Source organism: Prionailurus bengalensis, chromosome D1 (genome assembly GCF_016509475.1).
Source record: "Prionailurus bengalensis isolate Pbe53 chromosome D1, Fcat_Pben_1.1_paternal_pri, whole genome shotgun sequence".
In the NCBI taxonomy this organism is placed as follows: Eukaryota; Metazoa; Chordata; class Mammalia; order Carnivora; family Felidae; genus Prionailurus; species Prionailurus bengalensis.
This window is the reverse complement of record NC_057346.1, coordinates 106,845,971-106,873,960: the sequence shown is the minus strand read 5'-3', so window position 1 is coordinate 106,873,960 and position 27,990 is coordinate 106,845,971. Positions and strand designations below refer to the sequence as shown.

At 50.8% G+C, this 27,990-nt stretch overlaps 2 protein-coding genes across 2 annotated transcripts; both read left to right on the top strand.

Moving 5' to 3' along the window:
- The first annotated feature begins 428 nt into the window (after positions 1-428).
- Positions 429-11,251, top strand: TUT1 (terminal uridylyl transferase 1, U6 snRNA-specific). The gene is made up of 9 exons (XM_043581397.1): positions 429-599; positions 2,129-2,319; positions 6,000-6,315; positions 6,471-6,571; positions 7,970-8,439; positions 9,021-9,130; positions 9,280-9,390; positions 9,552-9,644; positions 10,060-11,251. Exons 1-9 carry the CDS (start codon positions 518-520, stop codon positions 11,205-11,207), a joined length of 2,622 nt encoding a protein of 873 aa, XP_043437332.1. The 5' UTR covers positions 429-517; the 3' UTR covers positions 11,208-11,251.
- On the top strand, positions 10,272-23,078 carry EEF1G (eukaryotic translation elongation factor 1 gamma). The gene is made up of 11 exons (XM_043581398.1): positions 10,272-11,911; positions 12,222-12,391; positions 13,477-13,635; positions 14,588-14,651; positions 14,806-14,948; positions 15,506-15,649; positions 17,715-17,844; positions 18,235-18,439; positions 22,204-22,376; positions 22,466-22,590; positions 22,842-23,078. The coding sequence occupies exons 2-11, from the start codon at positions 12,380-12,382 to the stop codon at positions 22,998-23,000; spliced, it is 1,314 nt and encodes a 437-aa protein (XP_043437333.1). The 5' UTR covers positions 10,272-11,911; positions 12,222-12,379; the 3' UTR covers positions 23,001-23,078.
- Positions 23,079-27,990: the final 4,912 nt, after the last annotated feature.

Genomic DNA, 27,990 nt, shown 5'->3' with positions numbered 1-27,990 from the left:
TGGGAGTCCAGGGGCAGCTTTGAGTTTTGTGAAGTCGGCTCATCCTCCGCCTTTATTCGTCAGGTGAATAAGGAGAGAGGATTCAGCGCCGCGGGTCTCTAACCGCCTCTTGAAAGAAGGTACAAACAGCACACTCCCGAACTCCGAGCAAGGATAGAGCACTCAGGCTTCAAACCCCCGCCGGCGCCGGTTTTTGTGGCCACTCTATGAATATTCATGAAGCCTTGGGCCAATCAACGCCTAAGTGGCTCAGAGCACACCAATCGGCTTACCGCATGCAGATAAGTATCAAAGATGGGCGGCTTTTCCAGAAGCGGGTGAAGACTTAAAGCCGGGTGGAAACGGAACCCGGAGCCTTAGGGACTCAGTTTCCGGAGGAGTGTGCCTGCGCGATTGGCCTTGCTACGTCATTTCCTATTGGACTGGCGGAAGTTGCTTCCAAGCGCGCTGCGATTTGTAGGCGTGAGTTCCGGTGGTGGCAGAAGTGGTTGTGTGTTGTCCGTACTGGAGAGTCGCGATGGCGGCAGTGGATTCGGATGTCCAGTCGCTGCCTCGTGGGGGTTTCCGCTGCTGCCTCTGCCACGTTACTACAGCCAACCGTAAGCGGTGGCTTGTGAGGGGGTGGTCGTGAGTTTTCGTCTTCGGGTCCTAGTTTTTGTCAAGTCGGTTGGTAGGGTCACTCACCTCGGTTTTCACTCTGCCTGTACGAAGGGATTGGAGAGTGGGGAAAGCCCCACCACTTTGCCCCCTCATCCCTAGTATCCGAAATCTCTACAACTAAAGTGTCATGATCTTATTGCCTCTATCACCGTCATCTGTTGGACGCCCCCTTTGTGCCTGTTACTCGGCTGGGCTCTCGGGTGGGGTGAGGGGATTTAGAGGTGAAGGAGCTCACCATCTAGAGATGCAGACAATTCCAGAGCTCTAGAGATATGTTTAGACAGCTGGAGGATCACTGAGAAAGTAGCACTTAACTCAGGGTAGCCCTACGGAGGAGCTAGGCAAAGGCAGAGATGGGTGAGGTAGCAGGGTAGCAGGGCATGCATGATGAGAAAGTGGATTTGGCAGAATCGACAGGAGTCTTGTATGACAGCGCAGGGGACTCCATGAAACCTCAAATTCCATTTTTTTAAATTTTTTTTCAACGTTTTTATTTATTTTCGGGACAGAGAGAGACAGAGCATGAACGGGGGAGGGGCAGAGAGAGAGGGAGACACAGAATCGGAAACAGGCTCCAGGCTCTGAGCCATCAGCCCAGAGCCTGACGCGGGGCTCGAACTCCCGGACCGCGAGATCGTGACCTGGCTGAAGTCGGACGCTTAACCGACTGCGCCACCCAGGCGCCCCTCAAATTCCACTTTTGAAGTCTGGAATCGCGATCTTTCCTAAACTGGAATCATGATCTTCCTTAAACAGATCTTCCATTCTTTTTCTTTGTGAATGACATTACCACTCTTTGTCCCCTAGGGCAAGCCAGAAATCCAAGATAGTCTTCCCTGGCCCCACATATACATTGGTGACAATAAGCAGCTGACCCAAAATTTAATAAAAATAATAATAATAATAATAGCAGCTAAACTTTTCCCGTGGTCCACATGTACCAGACTCTGCCAAGTACTCTTAGATGCATAATACCTATGTGGTACTGTTAATATCTTCATTTTGTGTGTGCACAGAGGTGCACAGAGAGGTTAAGTAACTTGCCCAAGATCTCACACAGCTTGCCGGAGCTGAGAATTGAACTTGGGCAGTGTGACTTCAGATCTTGCACTTTGAATCTCTATACCATACCTAGGGATGATTCATGAGGGAATAGTCTAGGGTCCTGTTTTATTTAGTTCCTCTGTATATGACCTGGATAAGCTTCCCGTTAATTTCTTTACAATTTGCAGGTGTTGCTCTAGCACTTAGAGATGGTTTAAGAAGAAGCGGTAGCTAGCTCTCTGGGGAACCGCTTAGAATGCATTATACAGACAAATGGACAAGAGAGGAAGGTGAAAAGAGCTAGGACTTTGTTTATTCAAAGATCACACTTCCTATGGCTTGGAAGGATTAGTAGGATTTAGGTATGCATTTAAGTCCACCGAAGAGTGATTTGGATGTTTTTGTTTCACGTTTATCTTTGCAGGACCCAGCCTAGATGCCCATTTGGGAGGCCGGAAGCACCGGCACCTGGTAGGACTACGAGCTGCCCGAAAGGCCCAGGGTCTCCGGAGTGTGTTTGTCAGTGGCTTTCCCCGGGATGTGGATTCTGCGCAGCTTTCTGAGTACTTCCAGGCATTCGGACCCGTGGCTAGTGTCGTCATGGACAAGGACAAGGTAGAGTGAATGGCTATTGGCGTAAAGAACGAGTCAGGTGTGCCACATACAAAAAGAAATGAGGGAGAAACCAGCAGCCCTGTCTCAGCTGGTGCCTCATCCTTGGCGGGCTTGTCCTTGGTGGATACCACAGTACTTGGGCCGGTCCAGCTTTGTGAGCTTCCCCGCCCCAGCCCCTGCTTGGGTTTTATCAGTTCACCAGAGTTAGTCACTGGGGGACTTACTGGTCATTTATTTATTCAGTCAATCTTCATTTGACTTGCCAAGTATTAACTGCTGACTTTGTACTGGGCACCATGCGTAGAGCTGCATTTTCAGTCATGAATAGGATAGATCTGATCTCTGTAGGCACAGAGCTTACAGTTTTGTGAATAACGTAATTACAGCGAAGCAGGTGCTTTGAGGCCACACCATTGGGAGATCTGTCCTAACCCCACAAGAGACTGGTTGATAAAACAGCTAGCAGTTTATTAACTTCCAGTGAGAGATACTAATGTTAGCTGGCCAAAATACCCTGTTCTTTGGACAGTGCTAGACAAACAGGCTTATTCTTTGTGGTCCTTTTTGTCTTCCAGGCAGACCTTTTGTCAGTTTGTTAGTCCTTTGAAAAAAGTTCAGTATTGTACTGCTGTGTTGTGTCATCATATTATAGTTCTGAGGTTGTGCTCTCGTTATGCAGGCATGGCTTTGACTGCCCATGTCTTCTCTTAGGACGGGCTGGGGTGTGTTTTCCTTAGCGATTGCGTTCAGCAATGGACCCACAGTGGCTTAAACAAAAGGGGTTTAATAATTCTTCTTCTTCTTCTTCTTCTTCTTCTTCTTCTTCTTCTTCTTCTTTTTTAAGTTTATTTGAGAGAGACAGTGCAAGCAGGGGAGGGGTAGAGAGAGAGGGGGATAGAGGATCCATGGCGGGTTCTGTGCCAACAGCAGACAACAGAGGGCCTGATGCTGGGCTCGAACTCCTGAACTGTGAGATCATGACCTGAGCCAAAGTCAGATGTTCAACCGACTGAGCCACCCAGGTGCATCTAATTGTTCTTTGTAACAAGAAGTCCAGACCTGGGCAGTCTAGGACTGTACTGTTTTCCTGCTCTGTCATTAATTGGCAAGTGGCTCTCACTTCTTAGTTGTGATAATGCTGCTTGCACATCTTCAGGTAAGGAAAAGGGGCAGGCTTGGGTGCCTGGGTGGCTCAGTTGGTGGTTCAACATCCGACTCTTGGTTTTGGTTCAAGCCATGATCCTAGGGTCATGGGGATTGAATTCTGCTTTGGGGTCCGAGCTGAGCATGGGGCCTGCTTAGGATTCTCCCTCTCTCTCTCTCTCTCTCTCTCTCTCTCTCTCTCAAAATGAATGAATGAATGAATGAATGAGTGAATGAATGAAAGACTGAAGGACAGTTTAAAAAGGCTAGTGCCATATGAGCCTGACTTTATTCCCCTGCTTTTCTTTTATTTTTTTAATGCTTGCAAATTTACCTTGAGAGAGAGAGAGAGAGGAGAGGGAAAATCCCAAGTGGGCTCCGTGCTGACATGATCTTACAAATTGTGAGATCATGACCTGATCCGAAATCAAGAGTTGGAAGCTTAACCAACTGAGCCACCCAGGCTCCCCTCCTCTGATTTTCTTTATTTTCTAGGAAAAATTTTCCACACGCCTCTTCATTAGACTTTGTATATCTCATAGGCCTGAATTCTATCCCATGGTTACCCCTAGCTACAGGCAAGACTGGGAAATGTGTTTGTAGCTGGACACCTTGCCCTTTTGAACAAGAATCAGGGTTCTGTTAGTAAGAAAGAATGGAGAGGGCATCTGGGTGGCTCAGTTGTTAAGCATCTGACTTCGGCTAAGGTCATGATCTCACAGTTCCTGAGTTCGAGTCCCACATCAGGTGAGTCCTGCATTGGGTGAGCACAAGCCCTGCTTCAGGTGAACAGGAGCCCTCCTTTGGGTAGAAACTGGAGCCCCGCTTCTGGTGAGCCCTGCTTCTCTCTTGCGCTCTCTCTGCCCCTTGCTCACTTGTCTCTCAAAAAAAAAAAAAAAAAGGGAGAAGGTGTATTTATTGGGTGAGCACTTGGCAGTGTCTGCCCCAGACTACTTCCTCAGAAAACTCAGTACCTTCATTTTTGTTCATATTTGCTTCAGTTGTAAAGAATGACCTTTTTCTGAACTTAAACCTCAAGTTTCTGAGGCTTTTAATTATTATCAGAATAATGACTAAAGTTTTTATTGAATAATTATCATGCACCAATCATGTGCTAAGTAGTTTACAAACAATATCTCATTTAATTTCCACAACAGTTCCTTGAGGGAGATCATCACTGGGAAGTTGGAGATTTGGGGGATTAAGCCCCTTACTTGGAGGCAGTCACAAGTTACTTTAGTAACTTAATTCTTACTAAATTAAGAAATTTAGTTTCTTAATTTCTAAAATGGAAATAATAATGTATACTGTGTAGGAGCCTTGTGAGACTTAGGGATAGTTCATGTGAACTGCTTGGTTTGTAATAAGCCCTCAGTATAATAAGCTCAGTAAGTGGTAGCACTAGCTTGGGGTGATGGTATTGAGAAGAGAAAAATAGCCAGGAGACAGCCTTCTGAATCTGCTAATCCTGTCCTCCCTGATGCCTTCAGTGGAGTTCTTGAGAAAAATATGTGTGCAGACAAGGCCAAGCAAAGAGACACCTAATTCCTAGCTGGGGCTTTGATTGCAGACTTGGTGTTGAACTGCAGTCTGGTGCGTAGTGTGATTCCTCAGAGTTGGAAGATTGGCCTGGGCAGGTCCAAGTGGCTGCGTTTCTTCCTTGTTTCACATTTTTTGTTGTGTTTGGCATAGGGCAGAAGTGAGATGAGTGATAAAATTCACACTTCTGAAGTACACAATTCAGTGGTTGCTAGTATATTTACAAGGTTCTTCACCCATCCTTCCAGAATGTTTTCATCACCCCTCGCCTCTGATTCAGGCCCGTGTGCTGGTGAGGCTGCTCCCCCTGTCCCACTGCTCCATTAATTTTAATTTGTGTATGTGGTGTGAGGTCCAATATCATTCTTTTGCATTTGGCTATCCAGTTGTCCCAGCCCCATGTCGAGAAGACTAATCTTTCCTCATTGAATGGTGTTGACAACTTTGTTAAAAATCTGTTGATCATATGGGGCGCCTGGGTGACTCAGTCAGTTGAACATCCAACTTCAGCTCAGGTTATGATCTCACAGCTCGTGAGTTTGAGCGCTGTGTCGGGCTCTGTGCTGACAGCTCAGAGTCTGGAGCCTGCTTCTGGAGTGTCCGTTCCATTCCCTTCATCTTTTTTTCTCTTTTTTAAGTTTATTTATTTTGAGAGAGAGAGTGCGTGCGCGTGCGTGTGAGTTGGGGAGGGGCAGAAAGAGAGGGAGACAGAGAATCCCAAGCAGGCTCTGCACTGTCAGTGCTGAGCCCTACATGGGGCTCAAGCCCATGAAACCATGAGATCATGACTTGAGCTGAAGTCGGATGCTTCACTGACTGGGCCACGCGGGTGCCTTGAGAATTGTTTATCTGAGTATATTCCCTGTTCAGAAACATTAAGCAGATATTCCTGATTTATAGGGTGGTCCCAGTTTCAAAGAGTGTCACCCACTGTCAAATCACGCGTTTGGATTCTTGGTTCCAAAACCATGATCACTGCCCCTGTTGTGATTTGCCAGGGAGTTTTTGCTATCGTGGAGATGGGGGACATAGGGACCCGAGAAGCTGTCTTGTCACAGCCCCAGCACAGCCTGGGAGGACACCGCCTGCGGGTCCGGCCACGGGAGCAGAAAGAGTTCCAGAGCCCTGCCTCCAAATCCCCCAAAGGAGCGGCCCCTGACAGTCACCAGCTGGCCAAAGCACTAGCCGAGGCCCCCGACGTTGGGGCACAAATGATGAAGCTCGTGGGGCTGAGGGAGTTGTCCGAGGCTGAGCGGCAGCTTCGGAGCCTCGTCGTGGCCCTGATGCAGGAGGTCTTCACAGAGTTCTTCCCTGGTGAGTCCTCTCCCTTCCCGTGTCTCCCTGTTCTTCCCTCCCTCAAGTCCACACCCCATTTATCCGGCTGCTCTTCCTTCTTTGTGCCCCCGTGTCCTTCCACCCCATACTCCTCTCTAATGTTGCCCCGCCTTTATTTTCTGCCCGGCACCCAGGCTGTGTGGTCCATCCTTTTGGGTCTTCCATAAACAGTTTTGATGTCCATGGCTGTGATCTTGACCTCTTCCTGGATCTGGGTGACCTGGAAGACTCCCAGGTGAGTGACCAGGGAGGTAGCTAGGAAGAGTCAGCAGGGATGGTCCTCTCTCTCTCACGTTTAGTTCCTCATCTGTAAAATGGGGATAATAGAAGCTACCTGAAAGGGTTATTGAATTGGAGAAACGTGAATGTGGATGGGGATTAGGTAGAATGAATATGAGTTGACATAGGATACATGGCATTTGTAACATGAAAAAATCAGATTTCAAAACAGTGTATAGAATACCCTATTTGGGGAAAAAATATATAAGAGGACATACAATAAAGTAATTCTGGGGTTATGTTTTTGCTTATCTATATTTTCTAATCTCTAATGTACAGTTTCTGTGTTTGGAATAGGAAAGGTTGTTAAGGAATAGGAAAGGTTGTCTTTTTGTAAAAGATTTTGTTTTTTGGAGCAGTTTTGGGTTCACAGGAAAACTTAGCAGAAAGTACAGAGTTTTCATATACTTCCTACTTTACAAAAAGGGTTATTTTAAGCTAGTTTTGTTTTGTTTTTAAGTCTATTTGAGAGAGAGAGAGCATAGGCAGTGGAGCAGCAGAGAGAGTGAGGAGGAGACGGAATCCAAAGCAGGCTCCAAGCTCTGAGCTGTGAGCACAGGGCCTGACATGGGGCTCGAACTCACAAACTGTGAGATTATGACCTGAGCCAAAGTCGGATGTTTAACGACTAAGCCACCCAGACGCCCCATAAAAATCTCTTGAGAGCAAGTTGCATACATTGAATCCCATAATAGTCCAGTGTGTATCAGGGAAGCACAAAGGTGTCCTAGTGTGTAGTGGCAGGACAGTTAGCAAGTAGGGACATGTTAACCTGGTGCAGGTGTAAAATGTTATGAGACTTTAGTCTATAGCCTGTCCTCTACCTTCATCAGTTGCCCACCAGCAGGCTAGCGTTGTTTACTCGGTCTCCTTTACAGTTCCTCTGCCTTCTTTTGTCTTTCGTGACCATGACATTTTGGTAGACTACAGACCATTTATTATGTGGCATTAAAAGTTATTTTTAATGTAATTAAATTGATTTATTTTTGAGTTTATGCATTTTGAGAAAGAGAGTGCACAAGCAGAGGAGGGCAGAGAGAGAGGGAGAGAGAGAATCCCAAGCAGGCTCTGCACTGTCAGCACCAAGCCCGATGTGGGGCTTGATCTCATGAACCATGAGATCATGACCTGAGCCGAAATCAAGAGTCGGATGCTTAACTGACTGAGCCACCCAGGCGCCCCAAGTTATTTTTAATTTTGAAAAGGGATTGTGAGGATTAAATGAGTTAATTTATATAAAACCCTTGGAGTGGGGCCTAACTCATAAGCAGTAATAGATAGGTTTTGAGGAATGTTGCCCACATGGGGAACAGCAAGAGAGGCGACTATTCATTCAACTCGTTTCTATCTACAGCCAGCCCCAAAGGCTCCAGAGTCTCCATCTTTGGATTCAGCCCTTGCATCCCCACTGGATCCTCAAGCCCTGGCCTGTACCCCAGCTTCCCCTCCAGACTCACAGCCTCCTTCTCCCCAAGACTCGGAAGCCCTGGACTTTGAAACTCCTTCCTCTTCCCTGGCACCCCAGACTCCGGACTCTGCTTTGGCCTCTGAGACCCTTGCCTCTCCCCAGTCCCTGCCTCCAGCCTCCCCACTGCAGGAGGACCGGGGAGAGGGGGACCTGGGGAAGGCCCTGGAACTAGCAGAGGCCCTGAAAGAGGGGGAGAAGACAGACGGGGTGGCCATGCTGGAGTTGGTGGGATCCATTCTTCGGGGCTGTGTCCCTGGAGTGTACCGAGTCCAAACTGTGCCCTCTGCCCGACGCCCTGTGGTCAAGTTTTGCCATCGGCCTTCAGGTCTCCACGGTGACGTCTCCCTCAGTAACCGGTACCTTTGTCGTGGGGGTGGGGTGGTTGGGGAAGGGCAGCTGAGCACTCTGGGGTGGTGGAGAGGGAACCCCTGTGCAGAAAGCTCCTGCCTTGCTGAGCATTGAGGTTATCCTTGTTGGGTTCCATCCCCTCCTTCTGCCATTTGCCACCTGTCTGGCATCCGTTTTCACGAATGTAAAGGGTGTTCCTTGAAATAATGTTTTTAGGGGATTCAGAAAAGAGTTCCAGGGTTGAATAAGTTTGGGAAATGCTAAGTTAAATGCAAATAGGTCTCCCTTTCCTCCCTCTCCTCCACTTCCTCTTTCCTTCTCTTTCTCCCTCCCTTCGTTTCTTTGCATATGAAAGGCTTTGAGCAGTCTTGTAACTACACGCTTCTGGAATATCCTATCCAGGAGGGGCATATAGGATGTAGTGTTTCCCCAGACACATTGATGGCTTTTTGTATACCCTTTCGCATGACCAGTGTGTTAGCAGACACTTGGGAAACCCTCTTTTGGCTTTCTTCCAACTGGCCCCCGTTCCGCAAGCCGGGAATGAGAGCGGGGTTCCCCAGCACTGACACCCTGGTCTTTGTTCCAGGCTGGCCCTGCATAACTCTCGTTTCCTGAGTCTCTGCTCTGAGCTGGATGGGCGAGTACGGCCCCTCGTGTACACCCTCCGCTGCTGGGCTCAGGGTCGAGGGCTGTCAGGTGAGGATGAATCAGGACAGACTTGGGGTAAAGCTGCTGTTGGGGCAAAGGGAGGGAAGGGGGGAGGCAGGTATAGGAACCAGGGTTGAGAAAACCAGGGAGGGTGTCAGATGGCATCCCCAATCTAACTGGAATTATTATTTACCCAGGGAGTGGCCCCCTTCTCAGTAACTACGCCCTGACCTTGCTCGTGATCTATTTCCTTCAGACCAGGGACCCTCCTGTGTTGCCCACTGTATCCCAGCTCACCCAGAAAGCAGGTACGGCAGCCTGGCCTCCACCTTCTGTATCTTGGTAGCATCAGCTTTCCTCTTGTTTATCTCGTTTAGATGCACTAAATTTACCCCAGGAATGAGATCTCTGCTTATCACCCCAAATCTTCCTGCTTCCAGGCTGACCCTCACCTTTTTCACTTTCACAGGTGAGGGCGAACAGGTGGAGGTTGATGGCTGGGACTGTAGTTTCCCCAGGGATGCCTCAAGACTGGAGCCCAGCACCAATAAGGAGCCCCTCAGTGAGTCTGGGGAGCCCGGTAAAGGATTAATAAATGATGTTAGTCACAAACGTAGATGTGACATAGCTCAGTTGCTGTTTGCCAGGCACGGTTCTCGCAACCACCTCGTGGGACAGCTAGTATTACTGCCATTTTACAGATGAAGAAACCATGCATTGGAGCAATGAAGTGGCCTGCTCAAGGTTACACTGCTAGCAAGGGGAGGGAGCAGCATCTGGGGAAGGATGTTGCTGGGGGCACGGGGAGAGAGGCTGGACCTCTTGTCTATGGAGACTAGAGGAGCCCGGCTTCTGACACTCTTCTGAGCTACTTGGAAGGGAAAAGAAAGTCCTTCTAACAGAATGCCTCTAGTGCAGGCCTGTCTCGGTTCTGGCCTCTAAGTAACCCTTTCTGCCTGGTCTTCCTCCTCTTCCAGGTTCTCTGCTAGCCCAGTTCTTCTCCTGCGTCTCGTGTTGGGATCTTCGTGGCTCACTGCTGTCCCTGCGGGAGGGTCAGGCACTGCCTGTGGCAGGGGGCCTGCCCTCTAATCGCTGGGAGGGTCTGCGCCTTGGCCCCATGAATCTCCAGGACCCCTTTGACCTGAGTCACAATGTGGCAGCCAATGTGACCAGCCGGGTGGCCGGGAGGCTACAGAACTGTTCCCGAGCGGCAGCCAATTACTGCCGAAGCCTACAGTACCAGCGCCGTTCCTCCCGGGGTCGGGACTGGGGGCTGCTCCCTCTTCTGCAGCCCAGCTCCCCCAGTGCTTTGCTGTCCGCAACGCCCATCCCCTTACCCCCTGCTCCCTTCACCCAGCTCACTGCTGCCCTGGCCCAGGTGTTCAGGGAAGCACTGGGATGCCATATGGAACAGGGAACCAAGAGACTGCGGTCAGAGGGAGGTGGGCCTGAGGAGTCTCCCCAGGGAGGGACAAGCAAAAGATTGAAACGAGATGGACAGGAAAAAAGCTGGGAGGAGGGATGGGAGGAGCAGCAGGGATGCACGGGAGACCCCAGCGAAGATGGGGTGGAGGAAATGGTTATAGAGGTTGGAGAGACGGTGCAGGACTGGGCCGTGCATAGCCCTGGGCGGCCAGGGGAGCCACCCCACGTGACCGGGCAGCATCTAGCCCCTGGAGAAGAGGGGCGGTCAGGCCATGCGGCACTGGCAGAGCAGGGGCCCAAAGGACCTGAGGCAGCAGGAGAAGGGGCTCGGGGTGAGGCAGGGAAGGGGATGTCCCTCTCCTTAGTGAGCTGGCGCTGTGCCTTGTGGCACCGAGTGTGGCAGGGGCGGCGGCGTGCCCGGCGACGCTTGCAGCAGCAAACCAAGGATAGAGACGGAGGCGGTGCCGGCGCTGCAGAGTGGCTGGCAACGGAGGCTCAGGTAACCCGGGAGCTGAGAGGACCCGGCAGTGCTGCACAGAAGCCAGCGGCTGAGCCGCTCCTGACTTTCGTGGCGTCGGCCTCCCAGGCCGGCCAGAATCTCACTGTGACCCCACTGCAGGATTCTCAAGGCCTGTTTCCTGACCTCCATCATTTCTTACAGGTTTTCCTCCCTCAAGCACTTCGAAACCTCCTCAAGTGAAGACAGGGACCCTAAGGGGCAATAAAGCTGCTAGTTAATAAGCACTACAGTGTCCTCTAATTTCCACCCAGTACTTCCCCTCCCCAGACCTTACCGCCTCTTCTCAGAGGTGCCTTTGACCACCCCAAAACGTGTGTCAGCCTGTTCCATCATACCATTTGTCACAACTTGCAGCGAGGGCCGGTGATGATGGTGTGTTCCTGCACCTGGGGCCCACTCAGCAGAGTTCCTGGAGGCTGGGGTGCTGGCTGGGGGGCTGGGGCAGTAGCTGTGAGAAGAACCAAGTTTGGCTCCACGTTTACCTTGCTGCCCAGATTTATATGGTGACGGCCTGAAATTGGGGTTCAGGGTTCTACAACCGTTCTCTCACTTTACAGAATTCATCCTGCTCTTATTAAAATGGGTGAAACATTCTCCGACCTGAGCGTGGGTAAAGGGCAGCCCATCATTGGTAAACTGCCCCTAAGGGTGACGAGCGGAAGGGATCAGCTGTGTTCTCTCTTGCCCCCCCGCCCCTGCTGCAGGACCAGTACCAGAGCCATTCCTGCAGTAACTGCATCCCGGAGCCGCAAGGTGATTTAATGCGAGGAAACCTCACTTCTGCAGAGGGTTTCTGACCTAGGCTCCGGATAGACATTCATCCTCTCTAGAAAACCAGAGCGGGAACAAATGGAATTATCCACGCAGGAGTTGTTTCCGCTCCAGTGAGTGTCCCACAGTCCTGATGTTAGGGGGCTGGCAGGATCCCCGTCAAGTCACCGCGGGTTCCTGAGCTGGAGGGGAACGCTTCTGGGACCCCGCGCGGCGCGGAGTTGGCAGCGGTGCCACGTCGCCGCCCAGAGGAGGCCCTGGATTGCGGCCCATTCTCACAGTTTACCCTCCGCGCCTTCTACCTACACGTCGGGACTCGGATTGGCCGTGCCTGAGGGGCGGGCCAGTCGAGAGTCCCACTGCGCAGGCGCGGGCTTTTCCGCGCAGGCCGGCAGGCCCCGCCCCTCTCTTTTCCCAATTCAGCGCCGCGGGATACCGAACTGTCGTGCGTATGCCTTCTATGCCGTCCTCGCTTTGCGGCTGCTGTTTCTCCACGGCTCTCCCCTTCCCCCCCTTCTCTCCCGGACGGCTTACTTTGCGGCAGCGCCGAGAGCCCCACCCCCTTTCTCTGCGGAATCACCATGGCGGCTGGGGTAAGTTTGCCGGCTCTGGCGATCCAGGTCACGGTATCCGACGCCATCCTCTGCCCGAGTGGGGCCCTCCGGCGTCAGAGGAGTTCTGGAGCCGAGTGGGGAACTGGTGGGGGGTCTAGAGATCGTACTGTTGGAGAGCAAGGCTTCCAGGCCCCGGAGGGGAACTGAGGCTGGGGCTCTCGGAGGCCAAAGAGGTGGAAGGGTCTGGGGTAGTGGAGAAAAGAGATGTCAGATCCTGGCCGTCTGGGGCCTGAGAAAAGGGTTCGGGTTCACTGCCGCTTCGAGACATGGTATCCGGGCAGGTTGACAACTTTTGTGACCGTTTTGTAGGGCAACAGCAGGGACTGGGTTAAGACGAGGGTCTTTGTGGGCAGGTACGGCTGTCTCCGGTTAAGGGTTCATCATCGGGGAGGTTGGAGAGTGAGAGGAATCCCCGGACGGTGGAGTCAGCCCAGCTGGACCGTTAAGAGAAGGACTAAGAGAAGGAGAAGCTACTGCCAGGGAACTCACTGCGGGACGGGACGGGACGGGCGGGGGTGGGGGGGACGTTAGCGTGACAAGAAGGAACGGGCTTTTGGGGAGACCGAGTTGATTTGGGAGGAGAGGATGCCATTCGGTTTCGCCTGGCTGTTCTGAAGGGAATTTGGGAACGGTCGGTGTGTGTGATAAACAGTGATGGTTCTTTAAAGGGATGAGCGGCTCAGCGGTGGAGTAGGCAGGTACTCGCCAACCATCAATGAATGAAACCAGGGAAAGGAGGAGTGTCTGTTTGTCGGCAGGTGGAGTCTGCGGGTGCTGGAAGTTCTGGGTTTCTTGAAGATACATTTGAGGGGGTGAGAGTGCTTCTGGAGCTGTCCTTAGAGAAGGTCAAACCTGTCAACAAGCTTTATTTAGCAGTTGGTGTGTAGTTCTGTCCCCGGTATTTCAGAGGACTCTGATTACACATGACAGATACCAGAGAATTTGGTTTACCAGAGGGAGTTGAACGGATTGGGAATAACTCAGGGAATTTATCCCTGGAGGTGACATTTAGAACTGAGACCCTTCTGTCGTTAACATTCTCCATCTTCCCCCTCCCCCCACAGACCCTGTACACATATCCTGAAAACTGGAGGGCCTTCAAGGCTCTCATTGCTGCTCAGTACAGCGGGGCTCAGGTCCGCGTGCTCTCCGCACCACCCCACTTCCACTTTGGCCAAACCAACCGCACACCTGAATTTCTCCGTAAATTTCCTGCCGGCAAGGTGAGTAGGACGGTGGAGAGGGGTCTCGGGTCCTGAGAATCCAAGGAGGCCTGAAGATGGCCTCCATCTTTAAAAGGGCGCTTTCCATATTACAATTTATTTATTTTTTTTACATTTCATTGACTTAAAAATTTTTTCAGTTTAAAAAAAAATTTTTTTTTTCAACGTTTATTTATTTTTGGGACAGAGAGAGACAGAGCATGAACGGGGGAGGGGCAGAGAGAGAGGGAGACACAGAATCGGAAACAGGCTCCAGGCTCTGAGCCATCAGCCCAGAGCCTGACGCGGGGCTCGAACTCACGGACCGCGAGATCGTGACCTGGCTGAAGTCGGACGCTTAACCGACTGCGCCACCCAGGCGCCCCCAAAAATTTTTCATTTTAAGACAAGTGTGTATTTGCACATAGTTGGGAATAATGCAGAGCCTGTTCAGTGACCTGTTGTAAAATTCACAGGTTTCTTTATTTGTGGGAGAGAGAATGAGTTTTGACTGTTTATAGTGCAAATGTATCAGGTACCTGCTATGAGCTGACCGAGAGGCTTTTAGAGATGGGTAACTAACCATACTAAACAGAAAAGAGATCAGTGTAGTATGGGGAGTACCACCCTGCTTTCAAGAATATGGAGAAAAGAGACAACATTTAGTTTCTGGTCTTTTGCCTATTTGATTGAGGGATTTTACATAAGTATTTGATAATATCTAAATCTTTGGGTTTTCCATGTGAGTTCAGATACCAGGGATACCAGGTAACTTAAATATTTTTGGTTCCGGGGTTTCAGATAATATCAATAGTTTGTGTCAGTAGTTGCTTAGTAAGGGTCGTCAGCCTTATAAAAGAACTTTCATCCAAAACAACTCTAGGGCCTGGGATTGGCTAGTGAGAAATTACTGTGTACTTTACTTACTTTTTTTTTTTTTAATTCCACTCCCCTTTCGACTGTTTTATCCCAGGTTCCAGCATTTGAGGGTGACGATGGATTCTGTGTGTTCGAGAGCAATGCCATTGCCTACTACGGTAATTTGCGGTGGGAGTGGGAATGGGAAGATCTGGAATGAAGGAGGTAGGAGAGGATAAGGGTGAGCTGGAGTGACAGGAGAGGAATTTTCATGGACTTGGATTGGTGTTGGCATGACCCCAAAGTTCTGACCTTTGTGCTCTGCCTCTGCAGTGAGCAATGAGGAGCTGCGGGGACGTACTCCTGAGGCCGCAGCCCAGGTGGTGCAGTGGGTGAGCTTTGCTGATAGCGACATAGTGCCCCCAGCCAGTACCTGGGTGTTCCCTACCTTGGGCATCATGCACCACAACAAGCAGGTAAGCCTTGGAACTTGGGGAGAAGCCAGGGGCAGGGATGGCATCAGCTCCTGAGTGTCGGGAGTAAGGAATTAAATAGATTGAGGAAAGGAGATGCTGAGAACATACGGATGATAAAAGACCTAATCTCTTGGGTGTGAGTTTGGAGCACTGGGCTGTTGATGGTATCCGGGTTGTTTTGTCACATAGACCCAGTGGAGGTGGTGCCTGTCATGAGTGGTCAGGGGAGAGATTTCTGCTGTAGAAAAGCTATACCCAATGGCAGGAGGGTGGTTAAACCGGGTGACCTCTGAGGTTCCTTCTCAAATCCAAAAATACAGGACTGTGGTCAGTATAGTGGGAAATTAAGCCAGACTGCACCATGAAGAAATTTGACATTGAGAGCTTCAGTGTCTGATAACATTTGGAATGATCCTAGAGTCTGACTCCATTGCAAAAGGGTTGGGGATGAGCCAGAACTTAGTAAGTGAAATAGTTATCTTAGTTCGATCATTGGGGGAGGGGAGCAGGGAAGGGGGGGATACCCACTATTAAGTTTGGTCATTTGAAATCAATAGGCCACAGAGAATGCAAAGGAGGAGGTGAGGCGAATTCTGGGGCTGCTGGATGCTCACCTGAAGACGAGGACTTTCCTGGTGGGCGAACGTGTGACACTGGCTGACATCACAGTTGTCTGCACTCTGTTGTGGCTCTATAAACAGGTGACGTTTATAAAGAATCTGGGTCGGCAGAGGGTAGGTGGGGCTAGAAACTAAGGGATGAGTCTGATGAGTCATTTCAGGTAACAGCTCCGACTCTAGGAATTCCAGATTTGAGTACCATGCTGCTTTTCCCCTTTCTGAGAAGTCTGGTAATGTTCTGTTGTCCTGATTTCTCTGTGGCAGCTAAGATGTTTCGTTTTGTTTCCATATTTCTTGGGAAAGCCAGCTGTGCTTGGTTGTAAAGACAGAGCTGGTCGCTTCATCAAGAAGATCTTGTGGAGGCAGAATTAGGTTCGGTTCTTGGCTTCGTTACTTACAAGTTGTAGGTAGAGGTGAGTGAGAGCGACTGAGAATTCATTTAGTCCTTTTTTTCTCTGTAAGCTATAAAACCAGGGTAGTAGTAATTACTCTTGAAGTTATCAGGTCAAAGAAAATGACATGTTGCTGGGTCCCGAGCAGCAGCTCTCGGACTGATGCTGGTCCAGAGCAGTAGTGTGGTAATTGTAAAGAAAAAAAGCACCTACTTTGTCAGACACGGTGCCAGGGGCCTTGCAGGCATCATCTTAGTCTTGCTCTGCTGTGCGGGTGAGGAGAAATTCGCACCTGGTCCAAGGGCACGTAGCTGATAAATGGTGAAGGATTTGAACCCAGCACTGCAGAACCAACACTGTTGGCTGCTATCCTCTATCTCTGTGCCAAGGTCACTTTCCCTCTGGTCTTAGCAAGCTACAAGATGGTAAATGAGTTGGTTTATGAAGCTGAGTTTAGTTTAAGGGACCGTGTGATGTATTGAAATACTTTTTTGCTTTTGAATTTTTATTTACTTATTTTTGTTATTGAACATTCTTTAGTTTCTGAAGTTTGGGTCGTGTGGTTAACATAGATGGTATTTGTTAGTCTTATTTATTTGGCAAAATGAGTAATTGATAGCTCTGTGTGTCTGCACTTTTTTTTTTTTTTTAATTTTTTAAATGTTTTTTAGTTAGAGATAGGGAGGGAGACACAGGATCTGAAGCAGGCTCCAGGCTCTGAGCTGTCAGCACAGAGCCCTACGCGGGGCTCGAACTCACACACTGTGAGATCATGACCTGAGCCGAAGCTGGGAAGCTCAATTCCCAACTGATTGAACCAGGCGCCCCACCTTTTTTTGTTTGTTTGTTTTTGAGAGAGAAAGACACACACACACACACACACACACACACACACACACACACAGCATGAGTGGGGGAGGAGCAGAGAGACAGAGACACAGGATCCGAAGCAGGCTCCAGGCTCTGAGCTGTCAGCAAGAACTATGCGGGGCTTGAACCCACAAACCAGGAGATCATGACCTCAGCCAAAGTCAGTTGCTCAGCCATTTGAGCCACCCAGGCATCCTCCCCTCCCCCCCTCCACCTACCTACCTTCCTTCCCTTCTTTCCCTTCCTTCCTTTCCTTTTTTTAAAACAATTTATTGAATTGAAGATTGGAATATGTTGGTGTGAATTGGCTTTGGAAAAGAAGTAAGGTGCTGGGGGCGCCCGGGTGGCTCAGTTTTTGTTAAGTGTCTGACTCTTAGGTTTCTTTGTTGTTGTCGTTGTTGTTGTTATTTTGACTCTTAGTTTTTGCTCAGGTCATGATCTCTTGGTTCATGAGTTTGGTTTGTGAGTTCCAGCCCTCCATCAGGCTCTGCACTGAGAGTGCAGAGCCTGCTTGGGATTCTCTCACTCCCTCTTTCTCTGCCTCTCCCCTGCTAGTTCCTCTCTTTTGCTCCCTCTCAAAATAAATAAGCTTTAATAAAAAAAAAAAAGAAAAGGAGTAATGTGCCGTGTAAACATTTGTGCTAAGTAGATTTGTAGTAAATGAGGGGTGGGATCAAGCACCCGTTAAATTGGACTGTACTGTGAAAAAGAGGAAGGTAAGCAGGAAGTAGCCCCCCAGGTAAGAGGGGACTCTAGGGAGCTGCCATCTGGGGCCTCGAGAGGAAGGTGGAGCTTTGATCTAGAAAGAAACAAGGGTCTCTGGCTTGACACTCTTCAGGACCTTTCTCTCCACTGACTCGGTTTCCACCCTTCTGTTCTGACAGGTCCTGGAGCCGTCTTTCCGCCAGGCCTTCCCTAATACCAACCGCTGGTTCCTCACCTGCATTAACCAGCCCCAGTTCCGAGCTGTCTTGGGGGAGGTGAAACTCTGTGAGAAGATGGCCCAGTTTGACGGTAGGTCAGAGCAGGCGGAAGAGCCGTGCGACCTGACGCAGGGGCTGGTTCATTCAGTCTCAGCCCTTTGATGTTCCATCAGGCTTTTGGGTTTTGTGGACCCACAGAATGTAGGGTATCCCACATAGTGACCGATACTTCAGGAAACTTGTTTCATAAGCATACGTACCCTCACTTGTTCGTATTAACGTCTAGCAACGTTGGTGCATGTATGTTGCCGAGGGTTGTGTTCTTGGCTTGGGGACGTATGGGGAACTGATGGCAGCGCAGGGCCTAGGCCCCTTTGTAGTCCCACCCAGCAGTTTTCCTCTGTTACCCTGCTCACTGCCTGGCTTTAGAGGCACATGGAAAGAGGCAGGACATTGAGTTCTCTCCCTTTCTCTGTACCAGCTAAAAAGTTTGCAGAGAGCCAGCCTAAAAAGGACACCCCAAGGAAAGAGAAAGGGTCTCGGGAAGAGAAGCAGAAGCCCCAGGCTGAGCGGAAAGAGGAGAAAAAGGCCGCTGCTCCTGCTCCCGAGGAGGAGATGGATGAATGTGAGCAGGCGCTGGCTGCAGAGCCGAAGGCCAAGGACCCCTTTGCTCACTTGCCCAAGAGGTAAGGATACTGGAGAGTTAGGGACCCAGGAAGGCCAGTGCGTCCCTGTGCATGTTCCCCTTACACAGCAAGGGCCCAGAGTTTTAGGGTGTCCGTGTAGGAGTGAAGGATGTTTGTTTGCAAGTAAAGCAACTTCTGAGTTTATTCTCAAGAATTGGATGAATTTAAAAAAATTTTTTTAATGTTTATCTTAGGGAGCGGGGGAGGGGAGAGGGAGACACAGAACCCGAAGCAGGTTCCAGACTGAGCTGTCAGCACACAGCCTGTAGTGGGGCCCGAACTCAAGAACCATGAGATCATGACCTGAGCCAAAGTCAGACACTTAACTAACTGAGCCACCCAGGCGCCCCAAGAACTGGGTCCATTTTAAAAGTGGAAGGCAGATTCTAAGTACGTTTCTTACATTTGGGAAAAAGATAAGAACTCCCTTTCTAGCAAATAGACGGGGCACAGCATTGGGTGTGGAGGTAAAGTGGTCTTGAACATGCTCAGTCAGTTTTGAGAGCCCCCAGAGCTAACAGGGAGAGGATACAGAGAGCCTCATGTCTGCCCTGCTGGGCTGGCTCTGAAGCCGTGACACCAGGTCAGTGTCGTTTGATTGTTATTTTTACTCTTTGGATGAACAGACAATGTAAAAATTCTTACTGAGAAAAAGGAAGGTGACCATGGCTCCATAGTGCCTGTCTGGTTCATTTTGGGGGGGGGGGGGGAGTTAAACCCCTCAAGGAGAAAGAAATAGATGGGATGGTCGTCACCCCACCCACTTCCAACCTTTTCAGTAAAGGTTGGGGTTCTTGGAAGAAAACGCAGTCAAAGGAAACTTTCGGGTGAAAATGGTGGGACATCTAGTACTTAGCCGCTTCTCCAAACTCAAGTTCTCAGTCACTGCCCTAGGTCATTCATTAGAATTGCAGGCCTAATGAGGTGCCTGGGTGGCTCAGTTGGCTGAGCATCTGACTCTTGATTTCACCTCAGGTCATGATCCCAGGGTCGTGGGATCGAGCCCCATGTTGGGCTCCTCGCTGAGCACGGAGCCTGCTTGGGATTCTCTATCTCCCTCTGCTCCCTGCCCCTTGCATGCATGCTGCTCGCGCATTCTCTCTCTGTCTCTCTCCCTCTCTCAAAAAAATTGCAAGCGTTATGATACTGGTTTTGTCCGTAGCCACTTCACATATGTAGTTCTTGTTTTTCCCTGCTTTTCTCACCTGCTCACTCTGCCTTTCCCAAAGCTGTCTGGCCTTTCCCGAAGCTGTCTGGCCTTTCAATAGTTCTGTTAGTGTTTAACAGGGTTCAGCCTCCCTTATTTTGTACTGGTTTTCTTTTGTTTCTTTTATTATCTTTATGTTTACTTATTTTGAGAGAGGGAGTGCTAGCGGGGGAGGGACAGGACAGAGGGAGAGCGAGAGACTCAATGCCAAGCATCCGTGCTGGCAGCGCAGAGCCCAGTGTGGGGCTCAAACCTACAGACTGTGAGATCATGACCTGAGCCGAAATCAAGAGTCGGACACTTAAGCGACTGAGCCACTCAGGTGCCCTGTAATGGTTTTTTGTGGGTTAACCCAGCATGAAGGTGCACACTGCTGGAGGGTACGATAGGAGCGTGGAGACTTCTAAATGACGAGCATCCTAGTGCTGGGTGGTCACAGTTAGGAGCTGCTGTTTCCCCATTTGGGGAGAAACTTGGAATGTAGCTCTTAGGCTTAGCAGCTCATACAAGACCAAGGAAGGTTTCAGGTGCAGCTGTTCTTTACAGATGTATTTCTTTTTGAACCGAAGTGACATACTTTGAACTTAGCACAGGGGCAGGTCAAGAGTTGAATAGGCTTTTTAGCGTGTGTGAGTATGCTCTGGTAACTAACCCGAATTACATATGCTGTTGTAACATAGACACCGTTAATTTTTAGAGATTTTCACATATATTAGGTCTGTATACTCTGGGCAGAAAACAAATCAATAAACTGAAAATCTTTAATAAACTTTGCATTTCTTCTTTTGGGGAATGTTGGTTAATACCAATTTGTTGTATTGCCATGACGCTCTACTGGGCTGCCTACCTAGATGATTTTTCCCCTGGATTTTTTTTTATTTTTTATTTTTATGTTGAGAGAGCGCGGAAACATGTCCGCGTGTGTGTACACACACGTGAGCATGAGCTCGAGCGGGGTAGGGGTGGAGACAGGGAGAGCGAGAATCCCAAGCAGCCCCATGGAGCTCCAGAGTTCGATCTCCCGAACAGTGAGATGGTGACCTGAGCCGAAATCGAGAGTTGGACGCTTAACTGAGCTACCCAGGTGCCCCTCCCCTGGACTTTTAAGATCACCAAGGTTATGTCTTCAAAGATGAATACTATTTGTCTCGAGTTAGTTCTAGTCCTTTTAAGGCCTTCCAGCTCAACTTGTTCCAGGAGGTGTTGAGAGCCTGTGGTCATTTGGTTGAGAAATGGATGCAACGTGGTCACAAATTAGAAAGTTTCAACGGTTTGGGAAGGTGTGAAGGAAAAAATCCCCGGTCCCTTTTTTTGGGTGGTTGAGATGGAAGCTCCTCAGAGGAGGCCTCTGATGGGTATTTGGGAAGGAACGTAGGACCCAGGGTTGAAGTCCAGCCTCTACTTTGCTGTAATGCAACAGGGGGCAGATCCGCACCACTTAATGGTTTCTAACTCTAGGGTTTGTTACTGTTATTTATGTTAGTGAATAATTGGACCAATGAAACATTTAGTAAGGGCTTTTTTTAAAAATAATTTTTTTGTGTATTTATTTTGAAAGATAGTGATAGAGCATGAGCGGGAAGAGGGGCAGAGAGAGGGAGACAAGCCCAAGGAGGCTCTGTGCGGGACTCTAACGCGGGGCTCGAACCTACGAACTGTGAGGTCATGACCTCAGTCGAAACCAAGTCAGATGCTTAACCATCTGAGCCACCCAGGCGCTCCAGGCATTAAAACATTTGTAAAAAGATATAGAGTGATATAGTATCAAATTAACAAACTGTAGAAGGCACAAAACTACATACATCATCTTTGGAAAGTCACCAGTGGCAAGTGTATAAAAATATGAATTAGTTGTCTTGTTTGCTGGCATTGTGGGTTTTATAACTGCAAAGAAAAGTAGAACTGCTACCGTGAGAAGAGGGACCTCTCTGTAGCGGCAGAGCCTTCTCTGCTCAGTGTGCCAGATCGGAGCCAGATCGCTTCAAAAATAATCTGAACCTAAGGGCTTTTCAGCATCCGGACTTGTTCCTGGGCAGAGTGACTAAGGCCACGGGTGTGAGGTCTGGGGTGGAGTCCCTTTGAAGATGTTCACTGCTTACATTGCTGTCACATTGTAGTGTATGTAACCTGAAGAGGCCAATGGTGGGGGAAGAAAGTTGGGTGAGTCAGTTTTTAAGTGTGACTCAATGGGAAAGCACCCCCCCCTCCCCCCAGGGGCCTGCCAGGAAGCAAAGGGAGTGCTCATTCTAGGTCTCCGCTAGGGGGCAGCAGTTCCCTGTGCCTTTCTTGGGGCTGCCTCCTTCCGGCGCCCCCCCCCCCCCCCGCAGGTCCCGCCCTCCTCAATCCCAGCCCATTTAGGCAGGGAGCAAAGGAGCACCCTAGCTCCTTCCCTCCTTAGCTCTCTTCCCTCTAAAGTTGTACCCATTTGCCAGTCCAGTGACCTCTTTAAACCAGTACATTTTAAGTGAAGATTGCCCTTAGCTTCATCTTTAGCCTGACCGCCCTTGGTTGCCTCAGTAGGACCTCCACGTTGACCTTGCTTTTTGCCTCCACTCAGTACCTTCGTGTTGGATGAATTTAAGCGCAAATACTCCAACGAGGACACCCTCTCTGTGGCGCTGCCGTACTTTTGGGAGCATTTTGATAAGGATGGCTGGTCTCTGTGGTACTCCGAGTACCGCTTCCCCGAGGAGCTCACCCAGACCTTCATGAGCTGCAACCTCATCACCGGTGAGCAGAGGGTGGGTCTAGGAAGAAGGGAGGACAAGGTAGTGGGTGATGTGATCCTAAAGGCAGCGTGTTCTCTCTCACCCCTTCAGGAATGTTCCAGCGGTTGGACAAGCTGAGGAAGAATGCCTTTGCCAGTGTCATCCTCTTTGGAACCAACAATAGCAGCTCCATTTCTGGAGTCTGGGTCTTCCGAGGCCAGGAGCTTGCCTTTCCGGTGAGGAAAGTTGTAGGGGAGGAGTCTGTCTCTTGAGGGTGGGGCAAGGGTATGGGAGACACACTTATTCCTGTGCCTTGTAGGCATTCAGGAGAGTTCAAGGAACATGTACAGGAAGGAGCCGTCACAGTCACAGGAGTTTTAGGAGCTGATGACATGTGTCTGAGCTGAAACACATGAGCTGGAACAGGTGTGGGACAGTATCTGATAACCTGACCACATGCTTCTCAACCTGGCCTTTTTTTCCCCAGCTGAGTCCAGATTGGCAGGTGGACTACGAGTCCTATACGTGGCGGAAACTGGATCCTGGCAGTGAGGAGGCCCAGACGCTGGTTCGAGAGTACTTTTCCTGGGAGGGGGCCTTCCAGCACGTGGGCAAAGCCTTCAATCAGGGCAAGATCTTCAAGTGAACATCTCTTGCCGTCACCTAGCTGCCTGCACCTGCCCTTCAGGGAGATGGGGGTCATTAAAGGAAACTGAACATTGAACCCTTACCCGTCCTGCCTCCTTTGTGAGTGATGGCTTCTTCCAAGGGGACTAGTTTACGTTAAAGCAGGGTATTTTATGGGCCTGCGGTACCTCCCTTTGCAGGAGAGAAGTCTTCGGAAGAGCAGAGAGGCCTCTGCTCAGTTTTGTCTTTATTCACCCTGCCTCTACCGTGATGACTGACTGCTACCCTAGCTGGGAAAGATTGGATACAGTTAGGGTGGGTAGGGACATGGTGTTTTGTAGCCACCTTATTATTATTATTATTTTATTTATTTTTTTTTTTTTTTAAGAGAGTGTGAGCAGGGGAGGGGCAGAGAGGGGGAGACAGAATCTGACGCAGGCTCCGGGCTCCATGCTATCATCACAGAGCCTCACCTTGGGGCTCGAACTCCCAAACTGGGAGATCATGACCTGAGCCGAAGTGGGACTCCTAACTGACTGAGCCACCCAGGCGCCCCAAGTAGCTACCTCATTCTTGAGGACCAGATTGCAGACCTTCCCCAGTGAAGGGAGAGAGTGCCTGCAAATGGTGCTAAGAACTAACCTACAGTAGTGCACAGTGTCAAGGAACTTCGCATTATTTCTCACAGATGCCCTGGAAGGTAGGTAGGTGGTGGCATCCAAGGGTCATAGTTTAAGTTCTTCAGACAAGTGGGAATACAGGCATAGAGTGCTCACAACAGGCACTGGCCCTCTTGGCCCTAACCTGGCTGTGGATCATCTATGGGGTGTTCTTTTTTCTTTTTTTTTTGGTTTAGTTTTGAGAGCGAGAGGCTGCACACATGCAGGTGCACGCACAAGTCGGGGAGGGGCAGAGAGAGAAGGAGACACAGAATCTGAAGCAGGCCCCCGCCTCTGGGTTGTCGGCACAGTCTGACGCGGGGCTCGAACCCATGAACCGTGAGATATCACCTGAGCCGAAGGAAGTCGGACGCTTAACCGACTGAGCCACGCAGGCACCCCTGGGGTAGTTCTACTTTCTAACAAGGAAGTGGGCTTCGGAGATTTAAGTGACTTGCCTGCGGAGACAGGATTTTGAACCCAGTGGGTGTCACTGACGCCCAAGCTCTCAATGTGCCCTGCTGCTTCCTGGAATGTAGAGCAGTCATAATTGCCATCTGAAAACCCTGCTCAGACCTGTGGTTACTGTTTTATCTCCTTTGAGCTTAATTTTTATTCCACCCTTTTCAGAGGTTCTTGTTCCTACTCTGTTTTTGAAGAGCTTTGAGGGTCTCCCTGTGGGTTAACAGCTCAGGTGAAGCTGGAAAGCTCTAGTTGGATTCGTGTTTTGAGGCATATGAAGAAACAGTCGCCACTCAACCTTTGGTCTCTAGTTTATGGTTTTATGTTTTTTGTTGTTTTTTTTCTCCCACCTTCTTAGTGGGAGAAAGAAGGGCTTAGGTTGGGAGAGGAAGAAGGTGATCTTTCCAGGTACAGACAGGGTCTGGTAGCTTGGGAAAGGGTAAGGATGTAATCTAGCTGGGGACCTGGACTCCAATGGGGGTTCTGGGAAGAATGGGCCAAGCAGGGCTGTGGTTTGGAATCCAGCTGGGTGAGGATGGGTCGGTTCTTGCTCAAGTTCGCTCCCTGGCAGATCATCTTGAGTCGGATCCAAACTTGCCACCTGTCTTGCTTCCGAGCATTCCCGGGCTGCTCTTGGTTAGGATCTAAAAGTGCTAGTTGCTGGTGGGGCTGGGCCCTGCGCTGGGTGCTGGGGCCTTGCCGAACCTGTCAGACTCCCTCCACGCCACACCCTCCTGCGCCTTCACTTGTGTCATCTTCCCCTGCTTCCCGGTACCCCCAGTCTTCCCGAGAGCTGAATATTTACTCAGAAGAGGCCCAGGAGTGGGGCCTCGGTATCCTGTCTTCCCAGGAGCTGAATACTTAGAAGAGGCCCAGGAGTGGGGCCTCGCTGTGGAAAAGGGGGGGTTCTGCAGGGTGGGCTAGAGAGCGGGCTGCCGCAGGCCTGGCACCCCATGTGGACTGGGTGGGTCTGGTGGACCCAGCCTCTCTCCGACTGCAGGAAGCGTGACTCATCCTCACGTCCTGCCTCCTGTGCCCCAAACTCTGGCGGTTTGGTGCAGAGAAGGGCGGCCAGGTTGTTGGATGAGGCCGGGCCTGCGCTTGGGGGAGGGCCAGTACCCACAAGCGGAGGTGGGGTGGGCAGCTCGAGGGGAGGGTGTCGAGGCCTCGGTGGCTCTCGCTGTTGGCCTCCAAAGCGGGATGAAACTGAAGGGCCCCTTCCCGCCGGGGTGGGCAAGAAAGAGGTTAACAGCAGGAGTTTTCTAGCGGCAGATGTGGGGCGGGAAAGAGGGGAGGTCCATCTGGAGTTGGTCGGGTCCCGCCCTGCCCCGGGGAGGCCTGAGTCACCGCACAGCCCCGGGCTCCCCGGGCTCGGGACTCTTGCCCTCCCTCTCCGATCCAGGCCGGGGCCCCGCGCTGGTTGGAGCTCGGCCCGGCTCCTCCGCTCTTCCCGGCCCCGCCCGGCTCGCCGAGGCGGCCCCGTGAGCGCCTGCGCGCCAGGGGGGACGTCTCTGCCGGGCCCTCTTCCTGACACGCGGGGCAGGAGGCCCGCGCCACCCGCGCACCACCTAGAACTGGCATCCCGGCGCCCACCGTGCGGCGCCTGCCGGCCGGGGCCGAGGTCCCGGGCAGGAAAGGGAAGGGGGTGTTGCGAGTGGGTCGGGGCTGAGAACAGGGCGTGTTCCTGGGGAACGAGGGTAAGATGGACCGAGGAAGCTGTTTTATCCACCTACTGGGCAAAACCTTAGAGCATCCCTAAAGGGAGGTGGAGAAACTAGAGAGGGGTCGTCGGGGCTCAAGGGTGCAGTTGACCGCAGACGAAATCTTTTCTTTCACTTGAATTCCAGTATCGTTGACATACAGTGTCCCATTCGTTTCAGGTGCACAGTATAGTGATTCACCACTTCCATACATCATCGCGGGGTGCTCATCAGACGAGGGCACTCCTTAGTCCCCAAACCCCGTGTCAACCCAACCCCCCACCCTCCACTCCTCTGGTGACCATCCGTTGGTTCTCTGTAGCGAAATCTGTTTCTTGGTTTATCGCTCTCTCTTTTCTGTTTGCTCGTTTGTTTTGTTTCTTAAAGGCCACATAGGAGTGAAATCGTATGCTATGTGTCTGTCTCTGACTGGCTTATTTCGCTCAGCATGATACTCTCTAGCTCTATCCCCGCCCTTGCTGCAGATGAAATCTTGCCGGAGCCCCGAGTGTGAATGGGAACGCCTGTATGTAAACTGGTAGATACTGGTCATAAGCAGCTATTTATTTTAGCTTTGTTGGCGCTTCTGCTTAAGTCACTTATTAAAAAGTCTGAAAGCCTTTAAAGTTCTTCCAAGAAAGACCTAGATTGTCTTCTTTTTTTTCATGTCCTGTTTGAGCTGGAGCTGGACAGCTGCTCGGCACACTGGGTCAGGCCCATCCCACCAGCTGCCCACATGCCCCAATGTGCCACTTCCCCTTTTGAAAGGTGGGGGAAGGGTCTAGAATGTTGAAGGGAGAGGAATGAAGTGTTTCGGAGGCTCCACCCAGTCATTTCTGAAATTAATACTGTGGTTTTCATGGCAACCAGCACTCTTTGTCCCCAGAACCCAGAACTTTCCCTCCACACAATCAAATGGGTTTTCCTGGGTGACTCTGGCCTCCTTGCCTCTCCCCACCAAGCTGTACCTACAGTGCAGGGTAACTTCCCCAGCTTGGCCTGGTCCTCCGTATGTTTGAGCGCAATTCTGGGGTCCTCACCCTCTCCTCTCTGCCTCCCCTAATGCCGGGGAGCTGAAATATAGGCACTCCTGAAAGGTTAGAGAAACTGCCACCTGCTCCTGTCTGTTTGCTCTAATCAGGCTGGCATGGCTCCCGGAGGAGGCTGTTGTTTTACTCCAGTGGAATGACTGGGGTGTCCCAGTGCTTCAGCACCCAAGGGATGGGTGGAATGGTGGTTATGGCGGCTGCCGGACCCTAGCACTGAACGTCTCATAAGAGAGAGAACGCCATGGGCAGGTGGGACCTGCTGAAATGGCCAAAGTGCCCTTGGTGACCCTGGATCTCTAGATGTTCCTTGGCTCTTTTCATTCTTGTGGCCCCCTCCCCTTTGGGAACCTCCCCCTGCCCCCTGTTTTCCTGATATCCTCAGGATTACAAAGAAAGCCTACTGACCTTACCTTGTTTACACAATGGGCTGGCCATGTGCAGAACAGGGGCTGGATGGTCAGGGTTTGGGGCTATTTCTGATCGGATCTCCCATGGAATGTGCTTCCCTCTACTTCCAGCTGCCCCCTCCCCTCCGCAGCAGGAACAGCTGTCATGTGAGGGCCTCTCCCGCTGGCTCAGCCCTTTTGCAATCATCTGGCTGGCTCCACTGGGATGGGGGTGGATAGTGAGGATGGGCAGAGCCAAAGGGTAAATGAGGGGACCTGGCAGGGCCGGGAGGGCTATGGGGTTGAAGGCCGAGGGAAGAGGGGTTGCCAAGGCCAGGTAGGAGGGGTGGAGTAGGCCAGGGAGGCAGTATGATGAGCTTAGGGCGCCCATCAAAGGCAGTGGGACCTGCAGTGCAACCGGAAACTTTCTAGGTGTAAGGGAGATGAGTTGGTTATAGCGGGACCCTGGGCAGTCATTCTTCAGGGAGCTCTGCATTTCCCCTGAGTCACAGGGAAGCCACGGGGTGCTTTCCTGCCAGTCCGCCTCTATGTGGGGCCTGAATCACCCAGTCACCTAGGGTGTTGGCTGCCCTATGGTGGTGGTGCCTGTGCCTCACCGCCACCCACTCGGGTTAGGACGGGGGTTAGCAAACATACCCCTTTCTCCCAGCCTCCTCAATGCTTACACTCTATCTCTTTGACTCAGACGTCCAGAATGTACCTTATTCGGGATTGGGATTGCCGGGGAGACCA